The sequence below is a fragment of the Natrix helvetica genome, assembly GCF_964273705.1.
Source record: "Natrix helvetica genome assembly, chromosome: 12".
NCBI lineage: Eukaryota > Metazoa > Chordata > Lepidosauria > Squamata > Natricidae > Natrix > Natrix helvetica.
Genome location: NC_138556.1, coordinates 1,815,449 through 1,834,500, shown reverse-complemented (window position 1 = coordinate 1,834,500; position 19,052 = coordinate 1,815,449). Strand labels below are relative to the sequence as shown.

Sequence of the window (19,052 nt, the reverse complement as noted above, 5' to 3'; positions counted from 1 at the left end):
TGGCCTGCAGAGACTTCAAAAGCCATGCAAGAGCCAGGGTGCTTTCGCAACATGTTCAGAGGCCTCTCGGAAGCTGCTTCAAGAACGAAGGCCTCATGCGACCCAGAGCAGCCTCTGGTGAGCCGCAGGACCTGAAGGGAAGCTGGGTGTAGGGAGCCATGGGGCAATGGCATCATGCCATGAGGCTCAGGCACCAGCCTGGGGGAATGGCACGAGGCAGCCTTTGTGGGTGGCCAGAATGGCACCAGGGCTGAGGTCGGTGCCAGGGCCTTGGTGGAAGATTGCACCAAGCTCTCTGTGACGCAGAAAAGGCCTTTCACTCTATGGCTGTCCGGCTATTTCATTGCCAAGTGCCAACAGCATTGCCACCATGTGGTTACATGAGCCTTGCCCTTAGGGATTCTGGCATATTCCTCATCTGTTTTGACACACCCTTTCCGCTTTATAGGCAAAATGCAATGATATCAAAAACCATTTTCCCAACAATTCTGTATTTTATTCACCCTTAACAGAGTAGTTATTTACATATACCCCCATTAGGGAAGTGGAAAAATAAACTAAAATCACATTTTAAAAATTACAACGCACATTCATAGAACATGAAAGATTGGAAGGGACCTTGGAGGTCTTCTAGTCTAATCCCCTGCTCGAGCAGGAGACCTTATACCATTCCAGACTGGTTGTCCAATCTTTTTTCATAAGCTGGCAATAAAAATTATTCATATTTAGAAATATCAACTTTAAGAGAATATTAACTTTTCATTCAACAGTTCATCTGAGGTTGATCAGGTCTGTTCACTCTTGTTTGCAATTAATTAGATGCTTTTAAAATGCTTTAGAAATGATGTTTAGTATTAAATTCAAGAGAATGTTATATAAAGAAGTTGATACAAAGGAGGCAGATATTCTGAGTCAGTCGGGGTCCAGCACACATTGGTCCACAATCTCCCGCAAACTGGGATTCTCCATTGCTGCTGCGACTCTCTCTTTATCATTGATTTGTTTGTTGACTGCAACACAATGGAAAAATTATCAAGAAGCTTTTGGCTGGAAACCAAGCGAGTTTATCATCAAAGCAACTGCAATCTGCCCCATAATGTTCAGATAAAATGTTTATGGAGATTCTCAGCCATCCAAGTCATGGTTTCCCCAAAGGTGCTTTTTCAAAAGGCAACTGGGCTTACTTTGTTTCTGCTTAAAGCAGTGTTTCTCAACCTTGGCAACTTGAAGATGTCCGGACTTCAACTCCCAGAATTCCCCAGCCATTGCTGGCTGGGGAATTCTGGGAGTTGAAGTCCGGACATCTTCAAGTTGCCAAGGTTGAGAAACACTGGCTTAAAGACATTTCGCTTCTCATCCAAGAAGCTGCTTCAGTTCTTATCTAAGCTTCTTGGATGAGAAGTGAAACGTCTTTAAGCAAAAACAAAGTCCGATTGCCTTTTGAAAAAGCACCTTTGGGGTTAAGAGGGAATGATCAGGAGGGACTGACTGGGTTTTTTCCCACTGATTATGTGCCATCAAACTGGTATTGACTATTAGCACCCACATACAGTACACAGATTTTTCTCCATGAATTTCTCTCCATGCCTTTCTTAACGGGTCTAGAACTGTTCTTTTTATTTCTTTTCAAACCATCAACCTTCCTCTAAATGAAAAAAATATGGTAGCAAGCATAATTACTACATGCAGTGGCATAATGCAACAGTAAGGTCAAAGATGTGCAACTTTTTAATCTATGTTTTGCAACAGTATGAAAGCTGAAGCAAATGTCTTACAGTGGGGTTCACTTAGATGCATCAGCTCCTACCTGGTGGAAATCTTACCTGCCCTACTCCCCCAGGAAACCACCTTCTAAGGGACAACTTGGCGGGAGGGCATGGCTTTAGGAAGTTCACTGCAAAGGTCTAACCTCTAACAATGTAACTAATAATGATCTGTAGGCAATATTTGGTGCATTGGACCAGAGAGACCCTACCCTTAACCACCCCCAAGCATGGAACACACTCGGTGCAAACCACCTCTGGGTCTTCACTGTGGAGGGAAATGGTGGCAATCGGTTTTAAACTGTTTTTTCCCATTAACAATATTTCAGTGTTAAGCACAACCTGAAGATATACTTACTGTCTTCCTCAATAGAATGTGCCCCCTCCGATATGTAGATTTCCAGCTAGATGAGATGGAAAAATGTCAGCTTAGAAACACCTAGAGCTCCATGAAGATTGATCTGTACATTGGACTTCCTCTCTCTCTCGTTCTCTCTCTGCATTCAACTATGCTGAATAAATAACCTACCTCCAACATTTCTGCTTTAAAAGCAAGGAATTCTTTGTCATGTATACTGTAATAGTTACATATCTGAATGAGTATGATAAATATGCAAGTACTTCCTTCCCTTTTGAAAGGCCCTTTAAAACCCAATTTCAACTCAAAATTCATGCACTTTTAAATACTCATTTACCCTTTGAATCGTCTTATGTACTTCCATGCCAGAACTATGCTTGACAGGACAACGTGCTAGTGAAGAATTTGAATCCTAAGGGGCTTGGGTTTTTTTAATGCAGTGAGTGAAATTCTATTGCTTGATAGTCAGTTCCAGTTTGCACCCTTTTGAGTTGTTTGTGTGAATTCACAGTTCAGCTTAGCACAACACAACACAAGTGAAAACTAACGCCTGTTTCTGAGACCTCATTTCCATCATTCACTCGTGAGGATGGGTGCATTGCCCCTTGTACACTGCAACAAAACTGTTGGATGCTACTGATCCCTTGCAGGGGTCTGACTCTTCTACGCAAGCAGGCAGGCCTGGGGAGGCCAACTATTGAGGACCCAATGGGGGAGTCCCACACCTCCCCCTTCATTCCCTGCTTCCTCACCCACCCATTCTCACATCTCTATATTCTCATGGTTTTTTGCATTGTTTATTCTATTGTTTTGTAACTTTGCTACTGTTACATTTGCACTTCCTTTTCATTTCTGTTTTATTGTTGTAAGCCACCTACAGTAGCCCTATGGTGAGATAGGTGTCAAATAAATTTAATAAAATCAAATCAAATCTTGCACCCCGAAGTGAGGTTGGCCGCAACCCTATCCTTTTGTAAGGGTCTAAAGACCTGCTGGGGCCCAATGGGAATGGGGGAACAGTACAATGAAGTGATTGATCAAGTAACAAGAGATCCCACCTCCCCCATTTTGCCCCTGCCCTCCCCAGGCACCCTTGATTTTTAATTCCTGCATTTAATTTATGTTTTAATGTGTGTGTGTGTGTGTATGTATGTGTATGTGTATGTGTGTATGTATATATATATATATATATATAAATAAATAAAACTTTTGACTGGTGGCTGCCTAGAGTTACCATATGGTAAGATGGTAACAGACAGATAATGATAGGTAGGTAGGTAGGTAGGGTATGATTACATGCCCATCCCAGGCCACCATCTGTGAATCACTTCTCTATAGTGTGCATATCAGTGATGGTTGACTAGAATCACCTCAGGCCTCTGCATTGCTCCCTTCTCGCAAACCACCTCTCTCCTGTGTGGATGAGGACATTCAAGCTGTCGCTTGCCACCATGCAATTCTTACATAGCTCACGTAGTGTCATCAACAAGGGGCTTCCAGGAGACCCCATCCCCAGTTCAATGCAGAGAAAAACACAAATGACATACCTTGTGCTTGAAAGGTAAACATCGCTGAAGTTTGATCCTCAAACACAGTCCTAAATTTTCATAAAAAAATACTTCAGTTTGCTTTTCAAATATAAGACTCATCCTGTCTCTCTATTATCAGAAGAGCAACCGACCACAGGGGAAAGTCTGCTCTAACCTTTGGTAGCCTGGCTTAGCAAACATTTTGGGAGAACCTGGCTTAAAAAAGGTAAACAACTGTACAAAGTCCTTCCCTCCCCCCCCCCCCCTCCGGCTGCAAATAACATGGGGACAGCAGCCGTTTCCAACCCACTGGAATGCTTGTCACTTGGGTAAGAGCCTCTCCTGGTCACCTCTGCTCCACCCAGCCGGGCCTTCCACCGGCAGTCAGGGGAAGCAAAGCCTTGAGTGCAGGAGGAGGGGCTGCTGCAGGGCAAACCCAAGGTGCAAGGCTTGCAAGGCGCCTCGGTGGTTAAAATCAGCACCTCCCGAGGCAGGAAATCTCCCCAGATTAAAGCAAGAGGCAAATGAAAGGGAGGCTTCAGGGGAGCACAAGGACGAAGCACCACCGGCCTTACAGTTTGATGGCGAGCAGCCAGGGCCTAAGGCAGGCTTGGACGGGCCTCCCGCTTGGGCCTGGCCTTCGCCCGCAGTAACCTTGCCCGCCTGGAGGCGCCTGGCGGGGGGACGAGCGGGGGCGGCCTACCGATGAGCGTGGCCAGCGAGCAGTGGGGCACGGTGGGCGTGAAGCGGATGGTGATGAGGCTCTCGCCCGGCCCGATCTCGGCCACCTCCACGCAGCTCTCGCTCACCACCTCCAGCTCCTCCAGCGTGTTGGGCTTCTCGGGGTCGCGGATGGTGCGGATGAGGTCTGCGCGGGGCAAAGAGAGGCGCGGCGGCTGAGCGGATTCCCTGCGAGCCCCCCCCCCCGGACCCCCCTCCTCCTCCGCCCCCTCCGCCGCCGCCCCCGGAGACCCACCGTAGACCTCCAGCGCCCGCTCCTGCTCCTGCGCCATGGCGGCCGCCCGCCTGCTCTCGCCCCCGCGCCCAGGCGCCGCGTCCGCATAGCCCGCGCTACCGAGCGCCCGCCACAGCAGCCCCAGCGCCAGCATCGCCGCCCCGGGGCTCCCTCGGCAGGACGGCCGGCGGCGGCAGACAGGCCTCCATGGGCGGCGGGCGGAAGTCGGCGCGAGCGCTTCCGGCGAGGGCGGGGCCGGAAGCCGCGGAGGACTACAGCGCCCGGCAGGCCTTGCGCGGGTCTCTCGGCGGAGATGGCTGAGGCGCTGCGGGTGTTGCTGTTGCCGCCGCCGCCTGCGGAGCCCCCGGCCGGCCGCCTGCGGGCCAAGCTCAGCCGCGGGCGGGGAGCGCTGGCCGTGGCAGGGCCGGACGAGCTGCGTCTATCCAGGCTGCCCTCGGCGCGTCTGCCCGGCGTCTCGCTGCCCGGCGCCTGGGAAGAGTAAGCGGGGCCTGCGGGAGGGGGGCGAGGGTCCCGCCAGGCTCCCAGGAAGAGCCCGGCCCGTCCGCTGACCCCCCCGGCGGAGTGGGGAGGGCAGACGGGAGGGGGGCGATTGGAGCAGAGGGGGGGAGACCGGGGGGGGAGGGCGGACCCGATGGAGAACAACGCGGCTCTTGCAGCTTCGTGTGGAGCAGCGGCGAGGCGGAGGATCCGGCGGGGGACCGTCTGCAGCTGCTGGCCGTGGCCGAGAGCCGGGGGCTTTTCCTCTACGAAGCCGCCTGGGAGTCCGGGAAGTGGAGAGCGACCCTCCTGCGCAGCGTCCCCGAAGAGCGACTGCGGGCCCTGCTGGCCCCCCGGGAGGCAGGCGAGTCTCTCCTCCTCTCCAGGGGGGAAGGGGGGGCTGCTGGGTCCCGTGACTCACTTTGGAGAGTTTCAGTTGATTTGTGTGCTTACTTTTTCTCTGAGATGTTTCTGGCATTGGCAGTGCTTTCTTTTTCATCGCTTGTGTTGATTGTATTGTTAGTGGATCGATTGGTCAGGCGCTTTGATAAAATTAGGGGTATCCGTTTCACTGGAAGGGTTTGTGTAGGTGGTCTGTTTCCTTTTGTTGTTGTTCTTGTGTAGCAGCTGTGTATTTGTGCTCATCCGAATAATTTTCTTACACAGCTTCCCTTTTAGGAGGTTGGGTTGTTTCTTCCATAGTGGAACACTTAGTGTGGGTGATTAATTCTATGCTGAGTTGGACTCATAATGGCTTACATAGTAACATATAAAACATTCATCATTATAATAGTAAACAAAATGAGATAAAATATAAACATTACAGGAATTGGGATAGATTGATAGTTTTTTATATTTGTCTCAAAATTGCAGGAAACAATGTTACCAATTTTTGGAAACGAGAGGGCTGCAAAAAATCATAATTATTTATGAAGATGGAAATTCTCTAAGTGCTGACCCCAGCACTTAGAGAATTTCCATCTTCATAAATAATCTAGTTGAATATGCTTTTTAAATCAGCGTTTCTCTGCATGTTATTTCTCCTTTACAAAACATGAAATATTCCTTATTTCTCTTTTACAGGCTTACTATCTATTTCCTCCTTGCAAGTGCTGTCGTTTACAAATGGCAGAGTTATACTGTTGCTCAACAATTTTGTGATTGCACATCTGATTTTTCCTGGAGGAGAACTGGGGGAAGAGGTGGAAGGCTGCTTTAGACTTGATTTGCCCCCACAAACTTTGGAAAGGACAGTTAATGTTACTTTCCGCAGAGGTATCCTCTTCTTGCTGGATGAGACCGGATGGATACGTATCCTTTAATCTAAAGCCGATGTTGGGTGAGCTTCCAAGGATTGTTTGGCCATATCCCAGGCTGGGTAGTGCTGAAATCTAAGAATGAAAATTGACCTACTAGAGATTTAACACATTAATTCCCAGCTTTGCTGTGAAAAAGGCAAAAAGTCCCCTGTTTATCCAAGGGTGCTTGCAAGGTGGGTGAGGAGGACAGAGAAGGGGAGATGGGATTCTATATGTCCCATGACTTGTAGTCTGTGAGGTGCCCACCCCTGCTTTAGGTTACCTTTTGCTTCTGGGCTGACCCAACCACACTGCTCTTGTGTCTATCCAACAGCTTCTCTTCTGGGGGCCTTCCTTGACTCACAAGACTCTTCAAGAGCCTTCAAGAATTACCAATAAAACAAATGATTTATCCTCTTGAGACTCATCAGTGGCATATAGATAATCACAAAGAGTTAAATGTTTGAAATCCTTTCATTCATTTTCCAGGTCTCTGGAGGAAAATTGTGCATGCTAATTATACATCTTAATGGACTTACACTACAGCACTAATATGTTTCCACTGAAAGCAGGGACAGAGAGTTATTTCAGCCATTGTTAAAAGACATAAGAAGTTAAGAAAAGAGTATTTCTTCTTATAATTAGATTTATGGTGGAGGTTGTGACCCTGGTTGTGTCGTCTTTCCCTAGATGGGAATTCAGCAAACTAGCCCTGTCATTTGTCTGGCCTTGAACTCTGGCATTGATCTTTAACAGCTGCATCCTGAACATAAACAGAACACAGAACATAAAAAGATTGATTTTAAAAACATAGTAGTATTTTCCCGGCAGCAATTCTATTGTATTTATAGATTTGAATTCCTGTGCATAGTTACTCTAAAATAAGATGACATTGCCCAGTGAGGCTTAATCTGAAGCAGGAATGCATACAATCAGGCTCTTTGAAGGGCATGTTTCTATTATTTCAACAGCCTTTGAAATTCTTTAACTTTTTACAAAGATCTATTTGGCGCTACCGATGGTGCCTATTTGGCCCACATCAGTGTCACTCTCTATCAGTCATGGGGGCAAGAAGAGAAGAACCAGGACATGCCATTTCCTCTTGTGCAGCTGAGTATATCATACGATCTCAGCACGGCTGTGGTTGTCAGCCGCTCCAGTTGTGTGGCTGCTGTTGACCTCAACTTGTACTTCAGGTAGGTGGATTGAAATGACCGAAGGCTGCTTCTCAAAGGCTGCCTGATTTCCAGCATAAAATTTGTTTTTTGTAGATGATTTATATGGCCACCCATTTTACTTGAGTGATTCTGAGTGGTTTATAAAGATTAAGAGCATAAAAACCACACATATAACTGCCCAAGGATAAAACAGTAACCCCTCCCTACAAAAAAACCCCACGTCAACAGCAGTAGAACTCACCTGTGATAAGAAAATACATGAATATTTGGAAATCTTCCTGCTCATAACAAGTAAATATTTCATAGCTGCCTTGGGCAGGATTCCAGGCCTTTCCAGAGAAAAGGCTAGTTAGAAGTCTTTCTAATTACATTTTTGTAGCACTCAGTAGCTGAACTCCTTTAGCAGTTCACAGAATCATGGTAAAACCTCTAAACATACATTAAAAACCCTTGGCTCTTTTCTGTCAGGGTTATATCAGCCTTACTAGATAGACAAGAGCAGGAAGCACTAATACAAGTAGTTCTTACTTAATGATGTAGCTAAGCAACGGGGTCATAAAATACAACACCCAGGTGACATGCCACTTAGCAACAGCAATTTTGGCACTCCTGGATGCTGTCATTAAGCAGAGCACCATGGATTGTTGAGACCATTTGTGACATCCTGCTGGCTTCCCCATTGAAATACCTGGGTTGTGAAGCCCAGGCTTTGATAGTGAATACCCACTATTTGTTCTTTAGATAAGACAGGATCTCCCACACTCACATCTGATTTTCACTCTATTGATTAAAATGCCTGACTCCATTCCCGTCTAATCAACTGAGAATCTTAGGGCTTCCATGCTTTGGTCATAGGCAAATCTATAGTTTTGGACCATTTTCCTCAATGAAAAAGTATATTATGGATTTGTTTGTTTATTTGAGACCTACCTACCTACCTACCTACCTACCAAGATGATTAGGGGATTGGAGGCTAAAACACATGAAGAACAATTACAGGAACTGGGCATGGCTAGTCTAGGGAAGAGAAGGACCAGGGGAGACAGGATAGCAGTCAGAGAGGAGTGGCTGCCAGAGAGGAAGGAGTCAAGCTGCTTTCCAAAGCACCTGAAGGCCAGACAAGGAACAATAGATGGAAACTGAACAAGGAGAGACTCAACCTGGAAATAAGGAGGAACTTTCTGACAGTGAGAACCATCCACCCATGGGACAGAAGTTGCCTTCAGAAGTTGTGGGAGCTTCATCCCTGGAAGCTTTTAAGAAGAGGCTGGACTGCCGTTTATCAGAAATGATCTTGGGATTTGGACTTAGAAGATCTACAAGGTCCCTTCCAACTCTGTTCATCTGTTTAATTTGTTTAATCCCCCCAGAGAATACCCTGACCATTTGTTTTGCAAGCGAAGCTTTGAAAATCTTCCTGCACAACAGTTGGAGGGGGTGGATGAAGATGACCTCAATAGTTCAAGTTACAGCATGAAGTTCTTGCAACCTTCATTCCAGACTGACAGGTTAGTTGGCAAAAGATACTTTTATAGCAACAAGAAAAGTTGTTTCATTGAAAAGTCTAATTCTTACGTCTTCATTTTATGTATCATTGAAAAGATTAAGGTTTCCCCCCTTTTTTCCAGATCCTGGAAGACGCACATACTATCTCTGGATGATACATGCGCAGACAATTATTTTCCACATTTGTGTAGAGATGCTGAGTTGCCTTGGTATCAGCATCTTCTGCACTTAGAGCCAATGGAGTCTAAGACTTTGGACACTTCTGCAGCGTCCCTCTTTCAAGAGGTTGCATTTGTTCTTTCAAGCTCCAGAGGGAAAGATAATAAAAGCACCCAAGACAGGGGGTGGAAGGATGTACATTTGGGTGACCTGGAAGAACGTGGGAGTCTTGATTGTAAACACGTGACTGGTTCTCACGTGCTGTTCACTGCCTCAAGTGAAAGTGAAGGACTGACTCTGGTCCTGTGGGATCTGGTGACACAGGGCGTCACGCAGTCTTGTGTGGGGAAAAACTCCTTTTTTGTGGAATGTACCAGGGAGGAACCGCTATGGCTCGTCCTCTCAGGTGAGCATCTTTGACTTTAGTTGCAGATAAATATTTTCCCTCTAGAAAATTTCAGAGTTGAAGTTATTTTCTCCTCTTGACGTTAGGAGGGAGCTGTGTTCAAGTCACTAGAACATCTTTTCTGTAGACAGTGAGCAATATGGAGATAACCTCCCTCCTTTGTGATCATCCTTAGAGACCGGCCTCTTCTTGTTCCTGTTTGGCTTTACCCAAGAGGAATTCTTGACCAGACTGATCATCTATGGAAGCACCAGCACTGTAGATTCCCTTTGCTGCCTCAATAGGTGGGGGAGGTGTTCAATTCCTGTACATGCCTTAGAGGTAAGGAAAGAAGCCTGGGCCATCCTTGTTTCCAGGGTTGGGGGTAGCAGCGTCTTTCTATCGCTGAGGTTTTTCTAAATGACTCCAACTCTTTCCCTGGGGCCTCTGAAGCTGTTGAGGCCCTGGCCATCCATTCTAGAGCAGAAAGATTGATTCCCCATACTTTTTGTTGTAAATGGTTCTAGTACTCAGCCAGTGGAGACGCAAGATCTTCTGCTGACAAGACAAGAAACTGATTTGGCTAATTCCAGCACAATTCTTCACATTGTGAAGATTGTTGTGTGTTTTTTTAAGTATTACCGTTTGCATATTTCACCCATCATTTATTATCTTTAAAGAATCCTGAATGTTACATAACCACTGGTCCTTTGCTCTATATTACAAAGAAATATTGACTGTTCCTTGCTTACAGTCAATGTTAATTACAAATCTATATAAAAGTAAGCTGTAATTAGCATATCCTCCAGCATTTATTTTGGTGTATTCAAATATATTATATACAGAACAAATATATTACTTAGAATGGATCATATCCATGTTAAGGAGTTTGTAAGCGGAGAAAGAATGCTAGAGCTCAACTTCTCAAGAACAAATTCCTGTGTGATTGGACCAAGGTTTGTCTCGGGGTTTATTACAGCCAGACCTCTGAGAGGAGAGCTAAGGAAGTGAGAAGCACAATCCATGGCTTGATGCTCCCTTGGACACCCAGGCCAGGAGCTAATTAAGAGAGGGATCAAAGTATTAATGGCGGATCTTTGTATAAATCTAATATTAAAATTATATTTTTTAATATTTAGGCTGGCTTAGAGAACCGACAGTTGGACACTGTGGATTTTTTCCTAAAGAATAAAGAGAACCTTTTCGGTCTGTCTGCAGCAAGCTCTGTACAGGATGAGCCTGCAAATATTATGTCAGGTTTTTACTTGAAGAGTAAGTAATCTATGAATGTTCACACTGATATTTTATAAATTGCAGTATAAATCCAAAAGAAGCGTCACTTGACTGAGTGCAAAGTAAGCTGCATTGAAGGCAGGGAGAGTGGGTCAGGGCAGATACCTGCCAATCAGAGATCCCTGGGTCTTCAAAACGCTTAATGGAATGAATTGCATATATCACTCTGACATCCCTTTGAAAGCAAATTCAAACTTGTGCATTTCTTAATGTGATCGTCCCATTTGTCTTGGTTTTACCCTTTTCTCCTACAGGTGTTGAAGAACTGAGGCCAGCTTTGGATTTACTTTGTAAGGCAATTCAAGAAAATGATGTGGAAACCCAGAGCAAGCATTTCTCTGAGCAGCTGTTGAACCTCACCTTATCTTTTCTTAACAAACAGCTCCGCGAGATTTTTACCCACAGAGAAGGTAGAGTCAGTATTTTGTATCTATTTTACTTGAATTGGTATTCTCTTTTTTATATTTTTTTTAATTTTCAAAACAAACACAACACATCCTCCTTTACATACTGTAGAAGGTGTATCAGTTGGTTACAAAAAGGCTTATGTGCATCTCTTCCACAGTCATCAACCATAATTCATATTAACTTAAGTATTTTAACTCAGATATTTATACATGTTACCCTCATCATACCTCCATTTTCATTTGACTAATTGTTTAAATGTCCTTCATCATAAAATATACCAAGATTTAATACATAACCACATACTGGCATTTCATTTACTATTTCTAAAATCCCCCAATAACACTGAATCCTTATGTCCTATTCTAGCTAAACATCCATAATATTAATAACAAAATTTTCTAATCTTTCTTTCCAAATCATTGTTTACAATTTGCATCCAATTTCCTTATGTTGTACCCATACCTATACATACATTGTTATCATTATCCCTCCTTTATTTACCTATATCCTGTATCATAACATTTCCCCCCTAATATTAAAAACTTAACTTATATTTAACTTAGTTTTTTTAATTAACCTTTATATATAATCCAAAAGAATTTCTAATCTTCCTTTCATGGGTACCATTCAATACTCATATCCCATTATTGCTTATCATGATGCTACACATTGTATATATTATTATTATTATCAATTATTTATTTAACTATATCTATTATCACCAAATTTCACTAAGTTTAACTAGTTTTAAATTATACTTGCGGGATCGCATCCTCCCGCATACATCCCTGCGGCCAATCCGCTCTCACAGGGAGGGGCTTCTCCAGGTGCCGTCCACTAGGCAATGCCAGCGGGCGGCGCCAAGGAATAGGGCCTTCTCTGTGATGGGCCCAACCCTCTGGAATGACCTCCCCCCCCCAATATTAGAACCACCACAGACTTCCGCTCCTTCCGACAAAAATTGAAGACTCACCTGTTTCGATTAGCTGGCCTGGCATAATTATAACTGTTACAACTGTTACCTCCTGGAAATATATTCTCAACTGGTATTTTAAGGGTATTGTTTTAAATCTAATTGATTTTAGGGCTTTTAGAGCCATATTCATATTCTTCTGTACAGTTCTTTTAATTTTTTAACCTCCTCCATATGTATATTTATATCTATATTTATATTTGTATTTATTATCTGTTATTTGCTGTGTGGACTGTACACCGCCCTGAGTCCTTTTTGGGAGAGGGGGCGGTCTAGAAGTGCGAAGAATAAATAAATAAATAAATACTCTTCCATCTGTCAACCTGAATCATTCCAATAGCAAAACAGTCTCATATCTTCTGCATTTGTGGTGTCAGTCCTCTAATCGTCTCCTTAATCAACTTTGTATCAACTCCTCTTAGCAACTCTTTGCTTATAAAATATCTCATGTAATTTCGATGCCCTTCTTCTGTTTCCTTAATCAACTTATCTTTGATTGTTGGTGGTGTTATCAAAACTATTGCTAATAAGATTTCTCTCTTTAAATCCATAAATTCTTTTATTTTTTCTTCTTCTGTATCTTGCCATCTGGGGTAGGTTTCCCCTCCATTTAATTCCTCTTTCAGTATTCCACTCTTTTCATTTTCAGAAATAAACCAATCACCATAAATATCAGCAATTTTAATTTCTTTGTATTCATTTTCCTCTTCAATTTTTTGGATTTTAGACTCCACTTTTTCCATTTGATGAACATCTTCAATTTCACCGTCATATTTTGCTGTTAAATGCACTAAGTCATCCAACTTCTTCTCTATCCTCTCACGTGTATTTGATAATTTCTGTATTTCTGAGAATATCTTTTGCAGACTTAAAACTTCTTTCTGCTGTTGAAATTGTGCCATTATCTCCAGCTAACAAACACTGCTGTTCTATCTTAGAAGGTTTTAACAAAGATTAAGCATCAATTCACAATAATCATTTCATTTTCACCTTTCTCTGGTTAAAAACGTATTTCAAAGAAACATCTGTGTGCTTTTCTTCTTACCACTCTCTATAAACAAACAGTAAGACCTTGAAGTGCCAAGCCAGGATAATCAGTGAGAGAAAATAAAAGTGTTTCGTTTCCAATACACAAACCTCTAGCCTCCGAGCAGCAGTGTTATTATTACAATGTTGCAATTTTCTTTTTGTATCTTTTTTGTATTTCAAGTTTTTTAAAAAATCCAATTCTTAAATGAGTTAGGAAAAACACCCACAGTAATGAAAGAGGAGAATTTTAGTCCATAAATTACAGAAAATAGTAAAAGAAAAAAAAATAGAAGAAGGAAACTTAATCCATTCGTTTTAAAAGGCTTGCATAAATTCCATCCATGAAGATAGCATTTAAAAAGTAAGATAACACATTGTCCAAAACCAGTCCAAATTTAATTCCACTGCTTATTTCCTCTGTTCTCCAATTTAAATTAAATTTAAGGTTTTTTTATAGGCAGTCACTTTTAAAACAATAAAAATTCCTCACCAGCTGGAAACACTTTCTCTTTCCATGTCCTTCCATTTTGGAGCGGCTCTGACTTCATCGGTCTCCATTTGTAACCTTCCCAGATGGCTTCCGACAAGCAAAGTCAATGAGAAAGCCATTTGCGCAATTTAGATTTGTCTGATGACTACATGGTTCAAGTCTGTTTTAAAAAAAGTGACTGCATTCAGCAACTGTCTAGCTGGGTTGGAGATCATTTCCTGCAGAATATGCATGTTGATACTGAAGAACAGAGAAAAAGGAGCTCTGGGAGACTCTGTAGCCTGAACCTCAAAGGCAAACCAAAATTTCTCCTCCGAATGTTTTGAGCTGTGATCCTGAAGATAGGAATGAACTACCTAGCACAGGCATGGCAAACCTTTTTCTAAAGGTGTACCACAACTGTATGTGTGGCCACCCCCTGCGCATACACGAGTGAACTTGCCGGCACATGCGTGAGCGCCCCCCCCCGGCATATGTGCAAGTGACCCCCGCACACGGGGGTGTGTGTTTGCCCTCCCCAGGCTCCGGAGGCTTTCCCGAAGCCTGGGGAGGGCGAAGACGGCCTCGCCCAGCCCTCCGGAAGGCCGAAAATAGCTGGCCTGCTTACGTGTGCTGGACCTGAGGGCTGCCGTGCTGGCAAATATGGCTCTGCGTGCCAACTGTGGCGTGCCATAGGTTCCCCATCATCGACCTAGCTTAATGTAAGAGTTCCACAGTCTCTCATGATCGTTGGGATGGAGGTGGTTGAGAAATTCAGTAGAATCAGTCCTGCAGGCTTCCCTCTTTCCTCAGCCAGCACCAATAAAGCTGCTCAGACTGACAAGAATTCAGGTTAGTTTCTTTCACGCCCATCTGTAGTGATAGGTGTGTAGCCAGGTATTGCACCTCCTGTATCCCTTTGCCCCAAATGGGAAGCTGCTGCAGGACGGGGGTTATTTGAACCCTCTGGGCTTCTGAGAAGGAGAACCTGCTGCCCTCACCCCTTTCCATGGAGCTGACTCCTTCTCTGCTGGCCATTTGCAGCCAACAAGCAGGACAAGGACCCAGGGAGCAGCATCCTGTCCCTTCAGACTAACGGCTGCCAGCAGCCCAGATCCTCTCAAAGTGGGGAGTGCAGTGGTTTTGTGGTTGTTGTGATGGATAACTCTGCAACCTCTATAGTTGCCTTTCTCCGCAAGCAGCCTTTTTGGTAGCTTTACATGATTGTCTTCCTGATGCTCTTCACAGAATTGGATGAAAATATGCTGCGGTGCGTTGACATTTTCACCAGCTACATCATTAAACTCAGGACGTTTATGATCAGGTTTCCTCATAAGCCGTCCCATGCCATGAGCCAGCCCTGGGATTCTGAAGACAACCTACCCCAAATGGAGCAGAGCCACTGGGAAAAATTCGATACAGAGGTAAGCGGGATGTATAGTAGCTTAAATATCAGAATATATTTCACCCGTGACCTCAGTTTATTAAACCATTTCCTCATTACACATATGCACAGCAAATTGGAGTAATGTATGGAGCCTTTTCTAAGTTCAGCGCTTGAAAATAATTGATTTCAGTGTGAAGGAGCAAAGTGGGGTTGTAATCATTTTAGCAAGAGAGCATTTTGAGTGTGGATGAGAGAGAGAGATGATATAGCTATGAAAATATCCTGGTTTGGGCTAAAGGCATTTGGAAAGGTAAATCTGCCGGGCATTGTCTCATAAGGGGACCTAAATGAGCTGGAAAAGAATACAGGAGAGGCCTCTGAGGGCTTCATAGGCTGCGTAGTCTTCCTCCATCAACAGATCTAAACTCGGAGACCTTCCCTCAAACGGAGGGGCCGGGGCCAAAGGGAAGAGCTTTCCACACCAACCTGAATCACTTCATGGGATTTACGGTCATCAGCTTAAGTATTTTAAAATGACGGCAGCAGTTTTACAGAGGAGAAGCTGGTTAACGGCTTCTCTTTCACCTGACTGGTTCAGTAGCTTCTGTGGAGTAGCTGGCTGCTGAATACAGATTTTTGGGAAGACTTTTAGGTCTGTTGGCTTCTGTGCTGTTGGCTTAGTTTGACTATCAGATCAGCCAGTAACTCCCCGTGTGCCACTCAGCAGAACCGCTGCTCCTCTCCAGCCTAATGGAACATTGCCCTGATCGGCTCTTTTCAAGTTGTCAGGCTGGGCTTGGCTTCAATTGGCTTGTGCCCCTTTGCTTTCACCCAGAGTTCCTCTGTCCTACCCCCGTCCCCACTTCCCTTGCCTCTCCTCAGCCTTTCAGAGCAGAAGGCAAGACTCAGGGGGTGTCGAGGGGGGCTCTTGAAATCGCTCATCGTTTTATTTCCCAGCAAGCTGTTACTGAAGCCCTTCTAAGCAACAGAGTGCCAGAGGCACAAATCTTTTTCCGTCTGACTCACAACCCTGCCCAGGATCTTGGGCAGCTAACCCGGACAGGTCTGGAGATGGCCTACAAGAGCCTCCTGAAGGGTGACATAAATGAAGCTTCCAAGCTTTTACGGAACATGGTGAGTAATATCACAACCCCACTGAGCTCCACTTAAATCTTTCCTGTAGAGTATTTTCACGTACACAGATTTTGTACCTTGGCACCCTGGGCATAATTATTTCTCCTTTGTTCCTCTGGGCTAGGATTTAAATGGGATCCATAACCCCCAGGGGCATTTCTGCCTTCTTTAGCCACTGTTTACTGAGAACAAAAGGCCACAGCAAGGCCTCGGGTCCTTTCACACCAGTGCAGAGAACTAGGGCAAGACTTCTCCTTATGCCTGTTTTTTGCAAACACTCCTGCAGGAGAATTTCTTTTTCCTTTCTGTAGGGCCTCAGTGTGAAGCAGCAACTGCACAAAATATGTTTCTACACAACAGATTACCATGTCCGGGACTTTTTGGTAAGTTTAAGCAAGAATCTTTGCCAACAGAATGATTTCAATTAATTGTATTTTTCCCCATGTATTCTGCTAACCACCTCAGATTGATAATTTGTACTCAAGTCTGAGAAATGGTCAGAATGTAAATGGGTTCCAGTGTAGAGATTCAGCTGCACTGGCATCATTTTCTGATCTTATGTAAGCGACTGGCAGCATTCCCTTATAATGTTGTCCCTCACCTTGTTCAAAATTTAATTGAAAGGAAACTTGAAAATGTGCGTGTCTATTGGATGGAAAAGAAACAAACTAAAGTTTTGTTTTGACTCTGTAGGTGAGCGTGCTACAAGATGAAGATGCTCTTCCTGAAACAGAGAAGGAAATGATAGACTTTGTGCATGAGGTAGAACATATTTATTCAGGCACCTTCCAAAGACAGGAAAAGAAGGCAGCCTGTTGCAGGTAATGCATCTTCAGTTCAGTCCCAGGTGGGGAACAACCCTGGGACGAACTGAACTCCCAGCATGGGAGCCAAACAAAGATGAGCTCCTGTTTTTCTCTTTGTCCACCTTTCTATGATGTGGGGAAAGAGAGATTGGTGAGCTATTGCGGGATCCAATCTGGGTCGGTTACTGGGACCAGAGGTTAGCCTTCCCATCTTTTGGACTCATGCTAGAACCCATCCTCAGGGAACCTCTCTGACCAAAATGTGTGCTTTGGGCTGTTCTTTGTGTAGTATTTATGTGGTGCCTGGTTGGCTTTGCAGTTATTGATTGGGGTGTTGATGGCCAATTATTAAGTTGTTGGCTGTTGTTTCCTACTCCTAAGTGCCTGATAAAGTGGTGGTAAATCAACCCATTTCCCAGGCTTCAATCATTTCTCTGGCTATTTTTGTACCTACTTAGCCAACAATCTTAATAGATGCGAAATTGAGCATATGTTCTTGTTTGTTGCAATGTGAGGCTACTAATGAGTTTAGGTCTCATCTGAGAGCTCACTTATGTTCTTACAATCTGGTGGTTAGCTTTCTCCCCATCTGTCATGGGGGCAATCCATGCAGGGGATCCGGTAGATTATATTGGAGGTTTCTTCCACCTCCAAGAGATCTTAGCAATGCACTTCCAGGTGATCATTTGTTTGAGAGATACTCCCACAAACCACCAGGTACCACATAAATACTACATGTAGAATAGCCCAAAGCACCCCACCTGATGAGAGAGAAGTTCCCTCAGGATGAGCTCCACCACGGATCCAAAAGCTCAGAAGATTCAACCTCCGGTCCTGGTGACCGACCCAGATTGGATCCGGCAATGTTATCCTGGGACCCGTAGATTTGCCTTCGTTTGTTGGTGAGCTCTTGGCCAGGACAAACCTGAACGGGGATTTGCTATTGAATAGGGCTCATTTTGTTGTTTGGTTTTGAAGGATCATGCGTTGGTGAGACGTTTTGGAAAAATCAATACCCTGGTTTCAAGGAAATGCTTAATTATCATTTCCAGGTCTTGGAGAAAAGAAGCAGACTGCATCGATGTTGCTTCTTTGGATTCCTTTCTGAATTGCACTCAAGACAGAACTCATAACCGGGAACACAGGGTGATGCTAAGCTGGGCTCAGGGGTGGAACCCCTCCACATGGGAACGGGTCCTTCTCCCTGTGAGAGCTCAGGAAGGGGGTAAGTATCTGTTGCTGTGGGAGCTTTTGATCTCTAGGGTTTGTCCTGGTTTTATGCCGCCTTTATTATTGATATAAATACCTCAAGGCGATGAACGTATCCAACACACCTTCCTCCTCCTCCTATTTTCCCCACAGAAACAATCCTGTGAGGGGATTTGACTGGCCCAAAGTCACCCAGCTGCTTTTCATGCGTCAACTGAACAGCCTCCGCTTTCTAGCCCAGACCCTTAATCACTAGACCAAACGGACAGTTTTGTTTTTGGAAACAGTCGCTTCCTTTGGGGGGAGGGGGGTGATTCATGACTTGCAGGGAAGCCTCAGCCCCCTTACTGGCGCCCCCCACCCCCACCCCTCTTCAAGAGGAGAGGGCAACTCCCTTCATGGCATTTTTATGGGGTTACCCAGAAACCAACCTGAATTTTCTGATTTGGGGCTGGATTTAAGAGGGGGCTCAAAGCAGCCTTCAGGTTGCCCCCTGAATAGGGAGCAGGAGGAAGACCTTCACTATTGTGGATGTTATGATGAAAGAATGATGAAAAATGTTTAATAAGAGAAATAAACTTGTCCAAATTGTTTCAGATCAACACAAGGATAAGCACGCATGCACACACACAAACAAGATTTAGCTTCTGGAAGTTTGTTTTAGGAATACAACTGGCCTCTCAGTGCATTTATTTCACTTTGTGGGTCTCGCAAC

At 44.5% G+C, this 19,052-nt stretch overlaps 2 protein-coding genes across 4 annotated transcripts in view; one reads left to right on the top strand and one right to left on the bottom strand.

The window, feature by feature from the left end:
• Nucleotides 1-474: 474 nt before the first annotated feature.
• On the bottom strand, nucleotides 475-5,011 carry CIAO2A (cytosolic iron-sulfur assembly component 2A). The gene is made up of 5 exons (XM_081965187.1): nucleotides 4,627-5,011; nucleotides 4,354-4,518; nucleotides 3,669-3,718; nucleotides 2,122-2,167; nucleotides 475-1,010 (listed from the first exon to the last, which is right to left on the bottom strand). The coding sequence occupies exons 1-5, from the start codon at nucleotides 4,757-4,759 to the stop codon at nucleotides 913-915; spliced, it is 492 nt and encodes a 163-aa protein (XP_081821313.1). The 5' UTR covers nucleotides 4,760-5,011; the 3' UTR covers nucleotides 475-912.
• SPG11 (SPG11 vesicle trafficking associated, spatacsin) overlaps nucleotides 4,919-19,052 on the top strand; it is a gene marked incomplete at its 5' end in the record, with an annotated part of 40,033 nt that continues 25,899 nt past the window's right edge. For all 3 annotated transcript variants that reach the window (XM_081965182.1, XM_081965183.1, XM_081965184.1), the window contains 14 exons: nucleotides 4,919-5,103; nucleotides 5,283-5,467; nucleotides 6,187-6,414; nucleotides 7,402-7,597; nucleotides 8,950-9,087; nucleotides 9,208-9,650; nucleotides 9,826-9,971; nucleotides 10,769-10,901; nucleotides 11,177-11,332; nucleotides 15,050-15,225; nucleotides 16,146-16,322; nucleotides 16,634-16,705; nucleotides 17,016-17,143; nucleotides 18,181-18,353. In XM_081965182.1, the coding sequence (XP_081821308.1) occupies nucleotides 4,919-5,103; nucleotides 5,283-5,467; nucleotides 6,187-6,414; nucleotides 7,402-7,597; nucleotides 8,950-9,087; nucleotides 9,208-9,650; nucleotides 9,826-9,971; nucleotides 10,769-10,901; nucleotides 11,177-11,332; nucleotides 15,050-15,225; nucleotides 16,146-16,322; nucleotides 16,634-16,705; nucleotides 17,016-17,143; nucleotides 18,181-18,353 (2,536 nt within the window). The remainder of the gene's footprint in view (nucleotides 5,104-5,282; nucleotides 5,468-6,186; nucleotides 6,415-7,401; nucleotides 7,598-8,949; nucleotides 9,088-9,207; nucleotides 9,651-9,825; nucleotides 9,972-10,768; nucleotides 10,902-11,176; nucleotides 11,333-15,049; nucleotides 15,226-16,145; nucleotides 16,323-16,633; nucleotides 16,706-17,015; nucleotides 17,144-18,180; nucleotides 18,354-19,052) is intronic.

Coding starts and splice junctions, on each gene's coding strand:
- CIAO2A (XM_081965187.1), bottom strand. CDS start 4,759: ATGCTGGCGCTGGGGCTGCTGTGGCGGGCGCTCGGTAGCGCGGGCTAT. Junction 3,719..4,353: donor CTCGCTGGCCACGCTCATCG/GTAGGCCGCCCC, acceptor ATGAAAATTTAG/GACTGTGTTTGAGGATCAAA. Junction 1,011..2,121: donor ACATTCTATTGAGGAAGACA/GTAAGTATATCT, acceptor ATTGTGTTGCAG/TCAACAAACAAATCAATGAT.